We start from the raw sequence: 16,705 nt of genomic DNA, 5'->3' as shown, positions 1-16,705 counted from the left end.
TATATATATATTGCCAAACTGTCTTCTCAAAAGCTTATACCGTTTCATGGTACACATGAAATAGTATAGCAATGTAGAAAAGTGCCCATTTCCCTAGACCCTCACCAGGGCCAGGGTATTATGAGTCTTACTTAATCTTATGGGTGAAAAATACTAGTGTTTTTACTAGTTTGTTTGTATTTCTTTGGTTGGTGAAGTACCTTTTTTCTGTGTTTTTGATCACTTGTATTTATTCTTTGTAAATTGCCTTTTTGTAGCAGGGAGGGGAGCTATGGCCCCGTGTCCTGCACACAATAAGTAGTCAGTATGTCCTTTGTTAATTGACTTCGTTGACCTGCCTTCTGTTTTGGACAGGTCCTGAGGGATTCTTTCATTGGTGATGCCAAAACCTGCATGATCGCCAACATCTCACCAAGCCATGTGGCCACCGAACACACTCTGAATACCTTGCGTTATGCTGACCGGTGAGTCGCTCCCAGGTAGCAGGTTGTGTGTGTGTGTGTGTGTCTCAAACACACAGAAATTTGATCTTGAGCTCCAGCAGAAGTCTGTTCTTGAGGCCATGATCCTAGTACCAGGGGAATGTGCAATTGGTCATTTGAAGAATGTGACCTGATAGGCCTTGCCATTTTACAAGTGTGAAAAGAGAAAGGGGACACATTCCCTGGTTCAGGAGACATCTCCATTAGAGACTTTTTTTTTTAAGATTTTATTTATTTATTTTACGGGGGGAGAGAGCACATGTACACACAGCGTGCACACATAAGCAGGGGGAGAAGCAGGCTTCTTGCTGAGCAGGGGACTCGAAGTGGGACTTGATCCCAAGACCCTGGGATCATAGCCTGAGCTGAAGGCAGACGCTTAGCTGACTGAGTCACCCAGGCGCCCCCATCAGTGCCTTTTATTTTTTTATTTTTTCTAAAGATTTTATTTATTTATTTGACAGATCACAAATAGGCAGAGTAGCAGGCAGAGAGGAGAAGCAGGCTCCTTACTGACCAGAGAGCCCAATGCGGGGCTTGATCCCAGGACCTTGGGACCATGACCTGAGCTGAAGGCAGAGGCTTAACTCTCTGAGCCACCCAGGCGCCCCTCATCAGTGCCTTTTAAATGGCTAGTGGGAAATGATATATTTCTTTGGAGTGGAAGGCTCAAGGTTTTCTTCCAGTTACTAGCCTCAGCCCTAATCTAAGGGAGAGAATACATGTTACTTGTCAAGGCAGAAGCGCTTACAACTATGTAGGTCCAGGAGACATCACCCAGACATGACACGTTACAAAAGGTTAAAATGAACTCAGAGAAAGGCAGGAACTTTAAAAGGGCTTATTGGAAATTGGCGGTAAAGCTAGCCTGACTATATGGTCAGGGCTCTTTCTGGGGTGACCTTGGTATCTGCCAAGGTTCCCCCACCCCCATGCCCATCTCTTACTCGTGGTCACATAGGTTTCCTAGCATGGGTGAGACACTATCATTTCCATACTTTTCTCTGGCTGCTTTGCTGCCTGGTCCTGTCTGGGAATGAGCTATCATTTAAGTTCCATGAGAACAGGAAGCCTTATCTATTTCTCCACTGTATCTACTGCCCAGACAATACTTGGTACCTAGTAGATGCACAGTTAAGTATTTGTGAATGAAAGGAGGAACTCTTCCTGTGGTTATAAGAGTGGGCTCTGGAGTCAAGACTATCTGGGCCAATACCCTGCTTCTGCCATGAAATAGCTGAGCAGTCTCAGGCAACAGTTTTGGGCTTCAGTTTTATCTGACAGGTGATAATATTAGCATCTACCTCATAAAAGAGTTATGTGGAATCAATGAGGATACATTATGAAGGGCTTAGCACCACACCTGGAACTAGTTACCAATCAATATGTGTTAATTTAAGCAATAGGTCCCCCAAATAGGTCTCCTACGTACTGGCATTCCTTAGAAGAAAGGCTACTTTGTGGGGTGCCTGGGTGGCTCAGTGGGTTAAGCATCTGACTCTTGGCTGAGCTCAGGTCATATCTCAGGTCATGAGATCAAGCCCCCGTGTCAGGCCCTGCGCTCAGTGAGTAGTGTGTTTGAGATTCTCTCTCCCTCTCCTTCTGCCTCTCCCCCTTTCATACACTCTCCCTCACTCTGCCTCAAATAAATAAATCTTAAAAAGAAAGGCTACTTCACAAACTGAGATCAGATAGAAGAAATGAGATGATCCAACCTTGTTGGGACCAAAAAACGAATATGGCTTGAAATTCTTTACCTCCACGTATCCATTACCCAGCTTCAACAACTGATAACGGTGAACAGATCTTGTTTCATAACCCCACCACTCCCTGGATACGTTATCATTTGCTTAAAGTAAGAATTTCATCATTAGGAGCAGAGAACAAGACATCTCCTCTCTTAGTGCCTCAGTAAAGGAAGAGAAAAATCCCTTTCACATAGGAGAGGTATTAAGTATAATTGAGAAATTATTTGAAATAATTTTGGCTTTAAAAAGAAGTATAATAGAAATCTCTTCCATTTGAGGCAGTCTGATAAATTATTGAAAATGAATGAAAGCCATTTGTTTTATGTGCTTAAATGAAGCCTAATGAAATTAATTTTAGGTAATTATATATACACGATTTTATTGCTTATTTATTTAAGATTTTATTTATTTATTTGACAGAGAGAGATCACATGTGGGCAGAGAGGAAGGCAAAGAGAGAGGGGGAAGCAGGCTCCCCGCTGAGTAGAGAGCCCAATGCAGGGCTTGATCCCAGGACCTTGGGATCAAGGCTTTAACCCACTGAGCCACCCAGGCCCCCTATTACTTATGTAAAAATTTATTCTGATTTAAAATTTTCTTCTCTCCATATACTAGAATATTGCTAAGGAATCCAAAAGTAAAGTTCCAGCTGGACCCCTAATAGGTTTACACTTATCAGAAAAGCTTAGTGACAGGAGTGATTTTGGGGATAGGAAGAATACACTGGAAGCATTTAGCATCAATAACCAAATTACCTGTAGGATTCCCTCTGGCACTCAGCTTTCTAGAATTATTTACTGTGAGTCCTACTAGAGGGAAATGTTGGTGTTTCTCTCCTAATTAAACTAAAATAATTAAGACTTTTCTAACAGGAAGTAATTTGGAACCATCTAGACTTACTTGGCACCTCTCAGCCCATTTCCTTGTATGTATGCCCTACTGCAACACCTGAACAAAGGCCCATGGACACGTGTCTTCAGTCACATTCTGCATCTCTTTGCTTAGCTGTATTACCTGCCTGCCTTGGCTCCCAGACTTCAAGGGAAGATTTAAATCAAGTCTCAGTGTCAGGCTTAGATCTTGGTTTTCAAAAATGGCCACGGGGGTCATTGAGCTCCCCGTAAGGATTGGATTAAAACCAAAACAAAGGCAAAGACATTTTATGGAAGCCCCAGGCAGAAGTACTGCTTCCTCCTGGGATATTTTAGTGAACAGTTTACAGACGACTGGAGAATCACATTTTTACTTGGTGTCACCTTGTGATTCTAAATTCTTACAGTGTTTTTAAATATCACAAGAGTTAAGAGACTGATCTTAACAAATGAATCCTGGCAGAGATCTCTAAAGTTCCCAAGTGGAATAGAGCATGGTTCTCTATTCTCTATCTAGCGGGTGATTTTGCATTGGACATTTGGCAACGTCTGGAGAGATTTTTGATCATCATGACTAGAGAGTAGTGCTACTGGCATTTAGTGGGTGGAAGCCAAGAATAGTGCTAAACATCCCATAGTGCATGAGGCAGCTCCCTACAACAAAGCGTTACCTGGGTCCAAAGACCGCTTGTGCAAATGTTGAGAAACCCTAGGAATAGACAAGTCACTTTTCCTTTAACAGCACAAACCTGCTTATTTCCAGAGGATTTTGCTTCCTGAGTACCCAGCAAGTTTGAAGGAACCCATTTTTTTTTAATTTTATTTATTTATTTGACAGACAGAGATCACAGGCAGGCAGAGAGAGAGGAAGGGAAGCAGGCTCCCTGCCAAGCAGAGAGCCAATGCGGGGCTCGATCCCAGGACCCTGGGATCATGACCTGAGCCGAAGGCAGAGGCCTTAACCCACTGAGCCACCCAGGTGCCCCTGAAGGAACCCATTTTTTTAGAGAAGCCTAAAAGGAGATGAATTATAGGAAAAGGGGGCTCTGGCTATGGGGTAGCAGGTGAGTGGAGACACCAGGCTCCTGAGTTAGCCCACCTTCAAGAAGTACACACGGGCCCTAACATGGGGGGATGTGGTACGGTTCTGAGACAAGCTTCACTGGCCTATCCCATGGGACTGAGGCATTTTCCAAAACTTTTGATCATAGAATGTGTAGTATATATTTATATCCTAAGACTGTACCCATCTTTTTTGTAATGCTTTTCTTTGGTTTTTGAAAAGTATAGGAAAAGAATTAAGGGGCATGCTAGAATACATATTTTAACATAAAATGGTCATTTACAGGGTCAAAGAACTAAAAAAAGGCGTTAAATGTTGTACTTCAGCTACAAGTCGAAATCAGACCTCTGGAAACTCTTCTCCAAAAAGAATTCAGAGCTCCCCTGTGGCCCTGCCAGGGGACAAGTGTTCTCCCAAAAAGGTCAAGCTGGGGCTTCAGCAATCATTCATGGCAGCTCCTGGCTCCACGAAAGGGAAGGCCTATCCTCTGGCCAACCACCCGCCCAACATCCCTTTTGCACCTGTACCTAAAGTTCCTGGTAAGACAGGTTCATCCAGAGGGAGTCCTCCCCAGGAGTGGGTCGTTCAGACCAGCCCTGTCAAAGGAGCCACGCAGTCTAGACATTCAGCCAAAAAAAGGGCAGAAGAGTCTGCACCCTTGTGCTGTGAGAAAAATCAAATGGGCAACAGAACTGCCCGCAGGTGGGGAAGCAAGGCCACCGGCCCAGGAGAAGCCCCAGCACGTGGGAAGCTACCCTCCAAGTGCAAGACAGTGCAGCCTGTGCAGCCCGTGCAGCGGCAGCTGGTGTCACGGGCCGAGCTCTCCTCTGGCAGCCTCCACCACTTAGCAAAATCTGGGCAGGGCAGCAAGGGGAGCACACCTGCCAGGCCTGCCTCGGAAGTGTGGACAGACATCCCTCCACATCAGAAAGAGAGGGAGGAACATTTGCGCTTCTATCATCAGCAGTTCCAGCAGCCACCTCTCCTCCAGCAGAAGTTCAACTACCAACCACTGGAAAGGTTTTTATGCCAGTACAGGCCCCTGGAGGGGCAGTTCCAGAATGAGACCCCTCTCCCCTTCTGCTCTTACTCTGAGAGCCAGGATGGAGCCCATGCTGAGGATCTTGATGACAGCGATTTCAGTGAAGATTCTTTTTCACATGTCTCCAGTCAGAGGACCACAAAGCAGAGAAACACCCTAGAGAATAGCGAAGGCTCCTTCTTCCTTCATCAGAGGGAGGAAGGCGCTGCAGAGGTGGCTGAAAGGCAGCAGAGTCTGCTTTTTAACCCCAGGACAGATGGTGACGAGAAGGGTCCAACTGGAAACTGGATGTACTCTAGGAACCCCACAAATTACAGAGGAGCAGCTCTCAGTCATGGCCACGGCTCAAGTAAGGTGACTTTGGACTGCAGCAGAGAGGAGTCTTCCTCCTTGGAGCTTTCCCCCAGAGACAACCCAACAGAGAAGCCTTACTGCTCACAGGTAGACTTTGTATGTGGCCAGAAAGGTGGTGGAGACCCACCCTCTGAACTCAGACAGAATGCTTTCAGAAGTGAGGTTCCTGGGCAGGCTGAGGGTAGTTCACTACCCCCAGAAGAAGACAGTTTCATTTTCTCACTATCCCATGAGGCATTTCCAGGATCTCCAGACCAAAGAGAGACAGTCAGCACACCTCTAAGAGAAGTTGGCCAAGACAGCCCAACTCTGGTGACCGAAACCATGAAAAACAGTTACCCTTACCAAGAAGGCAACTGTAGAGGGGAGTCAGGCACATGTTCTGAATATGCTTCTGGACTGATGGCTCCCCTCACTGTGTCCCTCCTGGAGAACACAGACGATGAGGGCCCTCTTCCCTTGGAACGGCTGGCCCAGGATGGGCTTGCTCACAGTCCAGTGGCAGCAGGGGGCCCACCTGTGGGCGACACAGTGTCATCTGGTGATCAGAAAGCACTCCTGCCAGTGTCTTCAGCAGCTGGGCACTTGTGGCTCTCATCATCTCCCCCTGACAATAAGCCAAATGGTGATCTTCCAGCTCTGTCCCCATCACCCATCCGTCAGCACCCACCTGAGACGTTGCCCATCAGTGAGACTGACCCAGAGGAGGTCTGCCAGAGCAGAGAGCCTGTACTATCCTCCCAGGAACACTCAAGTAGCAAGCGGTGTGATGCTGATGCTGAGGCGGCAGAGCTGAGCAGCTCCCAGGGTTTTCCAGGAAAGCCCTTCCCCCACATACATATTGGAGGACCCCACCCTGCACCTCTACTTACCGCACGAACAGAAAGCAGTGTTATGGCTGACCAGCCCTGGGCCCAAGAACGAAAATCTCCAAAAGGACTTGGTTGGCAGGAGCTAAGTCTGCTGAGAGACCCCATCAAGTTGCCCTGCTACAACAGCAACATCATGTGGCTCAAATACAGGCCGATCCCAAGGTGCTTAGCAAGACCAGGCTCTCCCCTGGCCCCTGGCAGCTCTCCAGAGACTGCAGGGACACTCCCTCAGCTCACGCTGGGGCCTGCACAGTAAGTTGGACACCCTCCCCAAGACTGGAGGCCCTCTGGCATCCCTCCTCCCACCCCAGCTTAACATTTGTTTGTTCTGGAAACAGTTATCGTTTTTTCAGTGTCAGAGCTACACTACAACTGGACAGGCTTTGCCCGCTTTTCAAGGGAGCAGGCCTACCTGGGTGGGTGAACCCTGAGTCTGGGAAAGCTGGGCCTTGGGTGAGAAAAGGGAGGATCCGTCCCCTTCAGCAAGCCTGGGACCAGTGGTGACATCAGAGTCCTCTTTATTCTGTCAGGTCTGTGTTCCTGGAAGTGCTGCCCAGGGACACAGCAGTTACAGCCTTGTGCCCTCAGAACCACGGCAGGCTGGGGAACTTGCAAGATGGTGAAGGTCAAAAACAGAGGGACTGGTGATTTGTGCTGCTTTCCCCAAAGGATGCTGTGAACAGTGCAACAGAAAGAGAGGCAACAGAAAGTGTAGAGAAAGAAAGGAGGCAGGGAGATCCAGCAGGGCCCCTCAGCATTAGGGGCCGAGGAGCTGGTGGGTGTATGGAAACAAAGGCTACAGCCCTTTGCTAGGGTTCCTGGGATCTAGGCCAGCTGTGTGTCTCCTGCTCACTGGGGCTCAGGCCAGGGACAAAGAGGACATGGAGGGATACACAGATGAGGAGCCTGCCTATCCCAGGAGACGATCTTGCTCTCTCCATGGCCTCTACCCAGTGGTAGGATCTGACAAAAGGCAGATCCTCCAGTTTCGAACTCAAAGCCCCTGCTTTGGTCCTTGGACTCCCTCAGGAAGGAAAAATGGCAGGCGAGGCAGCAGGCCGCACCTTGTCCCAGGTGTGCCAGCTACAGTGGTCATAGCCTTGAGCCTTTTGGCAGGGAAGCCATGGGAAGCTCCTGTAGTAGGGGAGAAGCAGCACTCATCCCTGTCCCTCAGTGTAGCTGGGGGAGGCAGGGACAGATCGAGAAGCCCCACTTTCCCAGTATGTTCTTGGTATAATTTAGTCCCTAGATAAGTCCTGAGAAGAACAGGTGACAGAGGAGGAGCAGGGTCGGGGGGGAGGCATGTGTTGGCCCCGGGTCAAAGTTTTGACCATTCTGAGGAGGGTAGTTCCTGGCCTGGAAATGAGGCTTAGCCTCAGAAAGCTGCCTGGGAGAGATGGGAGGCCCAGGGGATCACACTATCCCCTCTGGTGTTCCCAGGCAGGTGGTCATCCGAGCACACCAGGAACAACTGGATAAAATGGCAGAACTGGTCTTCAAGGAGGAGACCCTGATGAGTCAGCTGGCTCTTCATGTAAGTAGCCTGGCTAGACACTCAGGGGCTGGTGGGAATTAGCCTGCAGGTACTCTACTGGCCATCCTTGTTTGCTGTGGCTATGGTGAAGGGTCTGCTGTCCTACTCTAAGAGGACTTGGGCCTCCTCTTGCCATTCCTCTGACATAGCTCAAGGGGTTGCACAGACAGGTGGGAGTTGGAATTGCACTCCCCATTTCCAGGCTAAAATGTTTCCAGCCTCTATCCTTTGCCATTCTGCCTTCTTATTGGCTTGCTGGAGCCCCTCCCTGTGATGGTAAGTGACCTGCCACATGCTGACCAAAGGTACTTTGTTTTTCTTTTCTTTTTTTTTTTTTTTTTATTAAGATTTTATTTATTTATTTGTCAGAGACAGAGGGAGAGAGAGCGAGTGAGCACAGGCAGACAGAGAGGCAGGCAGAGGCAAGAGGGAGAAGCAGGCTCCCTGCCGAGCAAGGATCCCGATGCGGGACTCGATCCCAGGATCCCGGGATCATGACCTGAGCCGAAGGCAGCTGCTTAACCAACTGAGCCACCCAGGCGTCCCGTACTTTGTTTTTCTAAATAGGCTCCACACCCAGTGCAGGCTTAAACTCACAACCCTAAAATCAAGACCTAAGCCAAGATTGAGAGCTGGACACTTCACTGACTGAGCCACCCAGGTGCCCCTCAGCCAGAGGTACTTTTGCAAAGATACCCTCTGCCCTGCAGAATACCTCTCTACATATAAGTTTCTCAAGTGCAGGGGTGTATGGCTGGCTCAGTCAGTGAAGTGTGCATCTTAGAGTTGATCTTAGGGGTTGATCTTAGGGGTTCGAGTACCACACTGGGTTTAGAGATTACTTTAAAAAAAAGTCTCAAATGCAGAGAAATGAGCCTCACCCTGTGTCACTGGTAGTGTACTACAGGCTTTCTAGCTGAAGAACGGGCCTAAGGGTTCTGAAAACTCCCTGCAAGAAAAGGGACTAGAAAAGGAGATCCTGACAGAAGGCCAACAAAACCAAAAGCTCATTTGTCCTTTCCTTCCTTCCTCAGGATTTTGAAGATTTTGTGACCCAGCTGGATGAAATCCTGGCTCTGAAATCCCAGTGCATCCAGGGTCTGAGGAGCCAGCTTCAGCTATACCGGGCCTGCCACAGGCCAGCCACAGCCCCTGAGAGGACAGTGGTGGCTTAGAACAAGACCCGGTATGAGGTGATGGGACCAGCTCAGGAGGCTGTGCTGAATTTTCAGAGGTGGAGGGGCCTCTGCCAGGTCCTCCTTACAAATCCTAGAACCCACTCCCTGGTCCTACCCATGTTAGCCTCTCCCCAGCCACCCATGGCCTTGACTAAGCCCAAGCTTATGTCCCTCAGTTCCAAGCACAGGAGCATTTGTAGGGAAGGGCAGAGCAGCCTGAAAAACTTAGTATGCCCTCCTATTCCTGTGGTATTAGAAAAGAGTATTTATCTTACTGACCCCTTGTCTGTGGAGATAAGGTTCTAGAACAATTACTATCTTTCTAAATTTGAGGACCAGAGGATGGGGTGGGCCAGTGCTAACCTAGAAGCTGGGGAAGAAAACATGATGAATTTTAGGAGCTCTGTTAGCTGAATGCTGTTCTTCAAGACTTGACCAAAAACTAAAACACTCCTCATTAGCCCTTGGAGAGTGGTGGGACAGGCCTCATGTCCCCAGTTACCCTCCCTTCCAGCAATTCAGAGACAGAAGAGAGTGCCCACATCACTGCATTACTCTTTTTAACAACACTCATGCTCCTGTAGCAGTTCCTGGCTCCTGACTCTTCACCTGCCATGCCCTCTCATGGCAAAGTTAAAGAAGTGGAGGATCTCTTTGCCTTACCTTTATCCAGCATCACCCTGGCTGTCCACTCTCTCCCAGTAGTATCTTGGCACTGAAAGCTCTAGTCAACAGCCTGAGACCCTGAGGCAGAAATTTTTTTTACACACACCTCAAGACAAATACAAAGTAGTCTGTCACTTCCTAGGGCCACCTTGGGTCAGTATGATGCAGGTGTCACAGTCTTGGCTCTGATGTCCCCTGTAATGTGCAGAAACTTAAATTTCTTACAGGGAAAGGTTACCTTTTTAAGGTTTAAAAGGAGGGCCTAATTAAAAGGGTAGGAGAAGGTCTGACGGGCTTTCTGACTGCAGCCCTGTCATCCTTTGCCTGATCTGAACACTAGAGGGCGGCCTTTTTCCAGCTTCGTGGCCCAAAGGGTCTGCTGTCTTAATGATCATGTGATCCTTAAAAGAATTAGAGACCGGCTCCCAGCCAAAAGCACTAGAGTACTGTGGGATGACAGTTAAGTATAAGGACAAGAAACTTAAGGGAGCAATCTAGTTCCCTCAGCTACAGCAGCACCACCGAGAGCTAGTCAGTCTGAATCCAGTCCTGCCTGCAGCACAAAAATGCCTGATGCCTCTCACAGGAAAAGGTACTTCCCCTCTTCTGAGTGCCGCGAAAGCCCAGGCTGTCTCACCTCCACAGTCTTGCAGGAAGGCATGTCCTTGGTTCCAGAGACTGAGCTTAGGTCAGATTTATAAAGCCAGGGCCGACTACATGGCCAGCTCCTGGGTCCCACAGGCCTATAGTGGGAGACAGTACTAAAAAGACAGAAAATGGTTAGTGCCTGTTTCATCCCAGGCAAATCCAAGCAGGAATCCCTTTCTCACCCACCCCAACCCCTCAATAAAACAGCACTTGGCAATAAAGGAATTATCACAGCAGGACATACCTTTTAGATTTTTATTAGTAGTTCTCTGAAGAATCAAAATAGTTAGCAAATTACTTTAGATTCATCAAGACTGTATATCCTTTGTATTTAGATCTTTAATGATGTACAACAGAATATAAAACGAAAGAGACTGATTTCTATGACTAGGTGTTACTCATTGTGTCATCCTAGAGCAGGGGGCTGGAGGGAGAGGCTGTTCTCCAAGGAGAACCGAGGTGGAGTTAGTGCTGGGCTACTATACTGCAGCCTGTTTCTCCCCTACTCAGTGTGCTGGGAAGGGGCCAATGATTTCTTAAACTGACTTTCCTAGAGTAGGGGGCTCTAAAATCCTGGGTAGCAGAGGACGGTGGTCCAAACCAAGCCAAAAGAAACAGGCTGGGATAGGGAAGCATGGTAACTGCCTGGCAGATGAGGCCAACTCCACATCCCATGGGGAAAGGGCATTCTTTGCACCTCAGAGACATTACAGAACCAGTGTTAACACTAAGAGACTTTGTTAAAGGAAGTGGGCGGGGAAAAAAAACCCTGGAAGAACCTTTTCAATTGCACTCAACTTGGATTAGAGTTCAGTCCACCAGTGCAGCAGAGGGAAGCATCTAGCCCTAAAGCAGCACTGAGTCTGGCCCTCCCACCCCTTCTCCCTGACTCCTTTTGGCAGCTGGGCCAGGTTTCGGCTGAGGACGTACAGACCCCTGGAGGGCCGAGGTGGGAAGGACACTTCTTAAAATACAAATACATTTAATATAGAAGGAGCCAGGGCCACGCTGGAGGCATTCACATGCCCGAGTCTTTCCTACTTTCTCCCCAGCTCAGAGACTGGCAAGCACAGTCTCCACTCCTGACCTTCCACCCCCAAAAGAAAACCAGAAGTGTGCCCCTTCTCCTTCTCCACACATGGGCTCCTCAGGGCCTCCCGTAGGGGTGGTTCCATGGCAGGGCCTAGGCAGCATCTAGTCTCAGCTGGCTCCTGCCCGAGCCATGAGGTCTTCCAGAGCATTGTCCTGGTCATTGTTGTGTAGTAGCAGAACCTCCTTAATGTCTTTCAATTCAAATCCCATTTCCTTAAATTTGCTCATTAACTGGAGAAACTCCATCATCTAAGGGACAGAAGAGAATAAATATTGAAGAAAGGGGTTAGGCCGCAGAGTAGAGGAATGTGCATGCAGGGGGCTGCCTGGGGAAGTCTGCATCTTTTGCCAGAGGCTTATGAGTCCCTCTGAGGTCCCCTAGCAAGCTGAGGGCGGCTGTGGAGGAAGCCAGGGGAGAATGCTTGATGCTACAACCCATCATCCTTAAGGAATTTTGCCCAGTTCCAAATCCTGCTGACTCATGGGTCCCACTAACCAAAATCCACACTCACACCAAGGCAGGATACTGAAACCAGAAACAGCTGCTCTCCAGGGAACAGGATAGGCAAAGCGACTAGCAGTGTCCCCAATCATCCAAAAGTCTAGCTTTTTGCCCAGGTCTTCCCTTTCCCTTCCCAGGGACTCCAGTCATCTTCAACCCAATGCTTCATTAAGCCTAACTACCCAAACTAGCAAAATGTCTATCTGGACACTTTAGAGAGAATGCATTCTGACTACCTCTGCCTGCAGTCACTGGCAGGGAGGGGGCGGTTCTTGGCCAGAGGATGCTACTTTGTCCATCCTTTGCAGAGGGTTCCCACGAAGCACAAAGGGTCCTACCTTTTCCTCTGAACACTGGTGCATTTCCAGAGCCTCTTCCACTAAAAGAGGATCGAAGCCCTTCTCACAAAGCTGTCCATGTGCGAAGAGATAGTCGAGAATCTTAAGAAAAGAAAAAGAGGTGAGCACCTACTACCACTCTTGACGGTGCTTCACTAGAGTCTTACACAAGCCAGCAATGTGAGATCTGCTCCCCACCTGGCTAAGTCTTGATTCTGTACCGTGAACTGCATCCATCATAGCAGGACTTTAGTGACTATTTGCTGAACAGGTAGGCACACCATTCTAAACCTGAGTAATTTTTCAAAGGAGTTCCTGTCACAGCTGATTCACATCTCCATGTCAATTCCATAGCCTGGACAGGATATTCTAACAGCCCAAGTCAGAAAATGGCCCCAAGGTTTAGGACTCCAGTACCCTATTTGGGAACACCCCGGGGCAGCTTTGACAGGATAAACATTTGAAGGAGGCGTCTCTATATCAAGCCTAATGTGCCCTCTCACGAGGGGCAGAAAAGGGCAGAGAACAGTCCCAATGGCTCCAATGCTCCCAGGGCTTTCCTCCAGCCTAGGTGCCAGAGCAGCCCTCTAAGTAGAAGGACTGCTACTGAGGCTGCTGTCCCCTGCAGCAAAATACCCTGAGTCCTGCAACTCACCAGAAAGGATGCTGGGGCTATAAGTGTGATTGGGCTCTATGATAAAAGCAGGACACTGGTCTAGGACCTCTCTCCAGCATGACCCCCTGTCCCACCCCGAGCCAACCAATCACTCACCTGCTCAATATTCTCTCCTTTCTTCTTCATGGCTCTCAGGACACACTCATATGAGTAGCCCATGTTGACCACTGTCTCCACACACTGCCGCTCACTGGGGGACAGTGTCTGCAGTTCAGAATAGGCCTGGGGACAGCTGGGAGTGTTGGGCACTTGTGACACTGAGAAATTAGGAGGTGTGACCTGGTGGTGGAGAAACAAGAGGATCAGGCAGGAAAAAAGAAGACTGAGGCCCCAGAAGCCATGTCACTTGAAGCAGCCCAGTCCAGGGGCTTGCCATTTCTGACACTAATCAAACTCCCAAACAATCCACTTGCAAGAAGGAGCTAGGCTGCTGGCCAGACGTCCTGAAGAGGGATAAGGGAGCAAACAGGCAAGGGAAAGAAAAGCTGGGCAGACACCTACAATTGTGTCTGTCCGCTGCCCTCATCCCAGCTTACAGAATGAGAAAATACCGCAAAAGCCACATGCCCTTCTGTGTTTAAATCCCCTGGGCTTGAACTGGAGAAGTTCTGAGGCTGGCCATGGGACTGATACAAGATGGCTGCTATGATTTCTCTCCAATGCTCCATTACCCCTTTCTCAGGCTGTTGTATGTCAAGTCCTAAAAGAATCATTTACATCAGACACCCCTAACTTTGGGGCTGACTCTCTCCCAACCATGTCTTTATTCTTGCTTCTGTCCCTGGGCTGGGCAGAGATAGAGGGTACATGGCCAGTTCAGGAGCTCAGGGCTTCGAGGACACTCCACCTCTGCCCCACACCATGAGCTGCAAAGGTTCAGTGCCCTGCCACAGCTGCCTTCCTACAAAGCCAAGACTGAAGGACTATTAGCCAGCCACACCAGGCTGGGCCTTCAGGGACAGGATGGGATTCTAGTACCCTGCCTCTACTGCCCTGCAGGCAGCCTGCTCCCAGCCAGGGGACCCTATAAACCTCCATCTGATTCGTGGGGAGTCCCATGATTAACTCCTCCCACAACTTCTGGTAAGGATTCAGACACAGGGCCTGAAGGCCACTCACCCTCAGGCCAAAGGACTGAACCAACAGGGAAAAGGTCACAGTTGTTTTATGCTTTGGCCCAGCTCCTGAAAACCAGGAAAGTATTTCAACAGAATTTTACCTCCTTTGAGGGGAGAGGGGAGGAAGCACGGAAGCCCTGGTCTTAGACATTCAAAATTACATAGCTATAACCAGATACTTTCCTCAAAGTCAGCTGGGAAAAATCAAGACTACAGGCCTTTAAAGACCATTGTTTCCTCTTACCCATCTCACCCCCAATACCTCTGGCAGCCCAGTCACAGGGCTCAGGCATTAAATTCTAGGAGTCACAAGAGGGGACAAAGACTCTGGCCATTTCTGCAAGTCCCAAGATAATCTCTCTTCTTGCAGGTCCCCAGATAATCACTCTTCAAGGACAGGGTCTACTTGGGCTTGAGAATACAAACAGCCAAACAGGGTTTGTTTATATTGCTGACACACAATATGTTAATGTGAGCTCCCAGAGGTTAGTTACCATATCACCTGTATTTCTGAATTCCCAGGGCCTGGCTTTAGGCTTGGCATTTACAGGGTCCTACTCATCAGCTACAGAATAAACAGAGATCTATTAGCATTTCAAAGGGGGAATTTCACTTAAACCAGCAAAGTGACCCTGATTCTTCCTCCCCAAAGCCCACTGAAATGATAATAAGACAAAACTATTAATATTTAAGGTCAAAAAGGGGCACCTGGGTGGCTCAGTTGGTTAAGTGTTTGTCTTTGATTCAGGTCATGATCCCAAGATCCTAGAACTGAGCCCCACATTGGTCTCCGTGCTCAGTTGGAGATCCTCCTTCTCCCTCTACTTCTCTGCCTGTTCATGCTCTCGCTCTCTCACTATCTCTCTCTCAAATAAAATCTTTAAGGTCAAAGAAAGAGGGAACAACAGTGGAAAATATATTTCAATGAGATTTTAGAATACAGAATACAAATGAAGCCACAATAACTAAGCAGAACCAATTAAGTTATAAGGAAGTGGGAGAAAGGGGAGTCAGTCCACTAGCTCCTCTCAACTCCTGAGAGGGGTTCAGCATTTGGAAGCACCAGGCACTGTTGGGATAAAGCAAGGGCACAAAGTGAGTGATAGAGAAATAAAACCCTCCAGCAAAACCTTCCCCAGCTGACCCTCATCCTTTTCAAGAAGCAGCCTGCTAGTCTCTAGGGACTAAAATAAGGACACCAGGCACCGCATATGAGGGAGTATAAGCACCAAAAGGGGGATTTAAGTAAAGGTCTACACACCAGCCTTCCCCAACCTTCCATAACCCTCAAGCAGAGTTCTCAGATGCAACTATAAACCCCCAATACATTCATGCGTTAACATTTTGCAGAGTTCCCCAAAGCCTAGTAACCTTCAACCTACACTAAAGCTTAATGATTGGCAAGCACCTCCAAAACATACATTCCCTCCACTGTTAATTCTTTTAAGTGCCTCACTCTTAAATGTGACTACAAAGCCTGAGACACCAAACCAAAAGAGGGAACAGACAAAGAACTCGGAAATTTAAAATATGATAAAGTAAAATTTTATTTAAAAGGCTGTGAGATTAGGAATGTAAGGTGGTGCAGCCACTCTGGAAAACAGTATGGCGCTTCCTCAACTTGAAAACAGAGCCGCCCTACAACCAAGCAACTGCACTACTGGGTATTCACGCCAAAGATAGAAATGTAGTAATCTGAAGGGATACGTGCATCCCAATGTTTATAGCAATGTCCACAACAGCCAAACTATGGAAAGAGCCCAGATGTCCAGCAACGGATGAATGGATGAAGATGTGGTGTGTGTGTATATACACACAAGTACATACACAACGGAATATTATGCGGCCATCAAAAAACCACCCCAAAATCGTGCCATTTGCAACGAGGTAGACGGAACTAGAGGGTATTATGCTAAGTGAAATAAGTCAATCAGAGAAAGATAATCATCATATTTCACTGATAGGACGAATTTGAGAAACAAGGCAAATGATCATAGGGGAATGGAGGGAAAATGAAACAAAAGGAAACCAGAGAGGGAGACAAACCGTAAGAGACTCTTTTTTTTTTTTTTTTTTTAAAGATTTTATTTATTTATTTGACAGAGAGAGATGACAAGCAGGCAGAGAGGCAGGCAGAGAGAGAGGAGGAAGCAGGCTCCCTGCTGAGCAGAGAGCCTGATTTGGGGTTCGATCCCAGGACCCTGGGATCATGACCTGAGCCAAACACAGTGGCTTAACCCACTGAGCCACCCAGGCGTCCCGAGAGACTCTTAATCTTAGGGAATAGAAGGTTGCTGGAGTGGAGGAGGGTGGGAGGGATGAGGGTGGCTGGGAGATGGACACTGGGGAGGGTATGTACTATGGTGAGTGCTAGGAACTGTGAAAGACTATGATGAATCACAGATCTGTACCCCTGAAACATTATATGTTTAAAAAAAAAAAAGGCTGTAAGATCAGAAAAAAAAAAAAAAAAAAGAAAGAAAGAAAGTTATACAATAGTCAAAGAAATATCCAGAAGGT

General features: G+C 48.0%; 2 protein-coding genes across 9 annotated transcripts in view; one reads left to right on the top strand and one right to left on the bottom strand.

Moving 5' to 3' along the window:
• The window catches only part of KIF24 (kinesin family member 24), a 92,083-nt gene that overhangs the window by 71,182 nt on the left and 4,196 nt on the right, over positions 1-16,705 (top strand). For 2 of the 4 annotated variants that reach the window (XM_082694575.1, XM_082694576.1), the window contains exons 10-13: positions 355-464; positions 4,451-6,685; positions 7,874-7,967; positions 9,002-9,160. In XM_082694575.1, the coding sequence (XP_082550701.1) occupies positions 355-464; positions 4,451-6,685; positions 7,874-7,967; positions 9,002-9,142 (2,580 nt within the window). In that variant the 3' untranslated portion in view covers positions 9,143-9,160. Of the gene's footprint in view, positions 1-354; positions 465-4,450; positions 6,686-7,873; positions 7,968-9,001; positions 10,699-16,705 lie in introns of those variants that run through there. The other 2 variants (XM_082694577.1, XM_082694578.1) reach the window with 1 other exon arrangement.
• Positions 10,701-16,705, bottom strand: part of UBAP1 (ubiquitin associated protein 1) — a 61,425-nt gene continuing 55,420 nt past the window's right edge. For all 5 annotated transcript variants that reach the window (XM_082694612.1, XM_082694616.1, XM_082694615.1 and 2 more), the window contains 3 exons: positions 13,164-13,346; positions 12,392-12,493; positions 10,701-11,800 (listed from right to left, as the gene is read on the bottom strand). In XM_082694612.1, the coding sequence (XP_082550738.1) occupies positions 11,660-11,800; positions 12,392-12,493; positions 13,164-13,346 (426 nt within the window). In that variant the 3' untranslated portion in view covers positions 10,701-11,659. The remainder of the gene's footprint in view (positions 11,801-12,391; positions 12,494-13,163; positions 13,347-16,705) is intronic.

Source organism: Mustela nivalis, assembly GCF_964662115.1.
Source record: "Mustela nivalis genome assembly, chromosome: 13".
NCBI classification, from domain to species: domain Eukaryota; kingdom Metazoa; phylum Chordata; class Mammalia; order Carnivora; family Mustelidae; genus Mustela; species Mustela nivalis.
The sequence above is the reverse complement of the archived record's forward strand: the minus strand, read 5'-3'. Positions and strand labels throughout refer to the sequence as shown.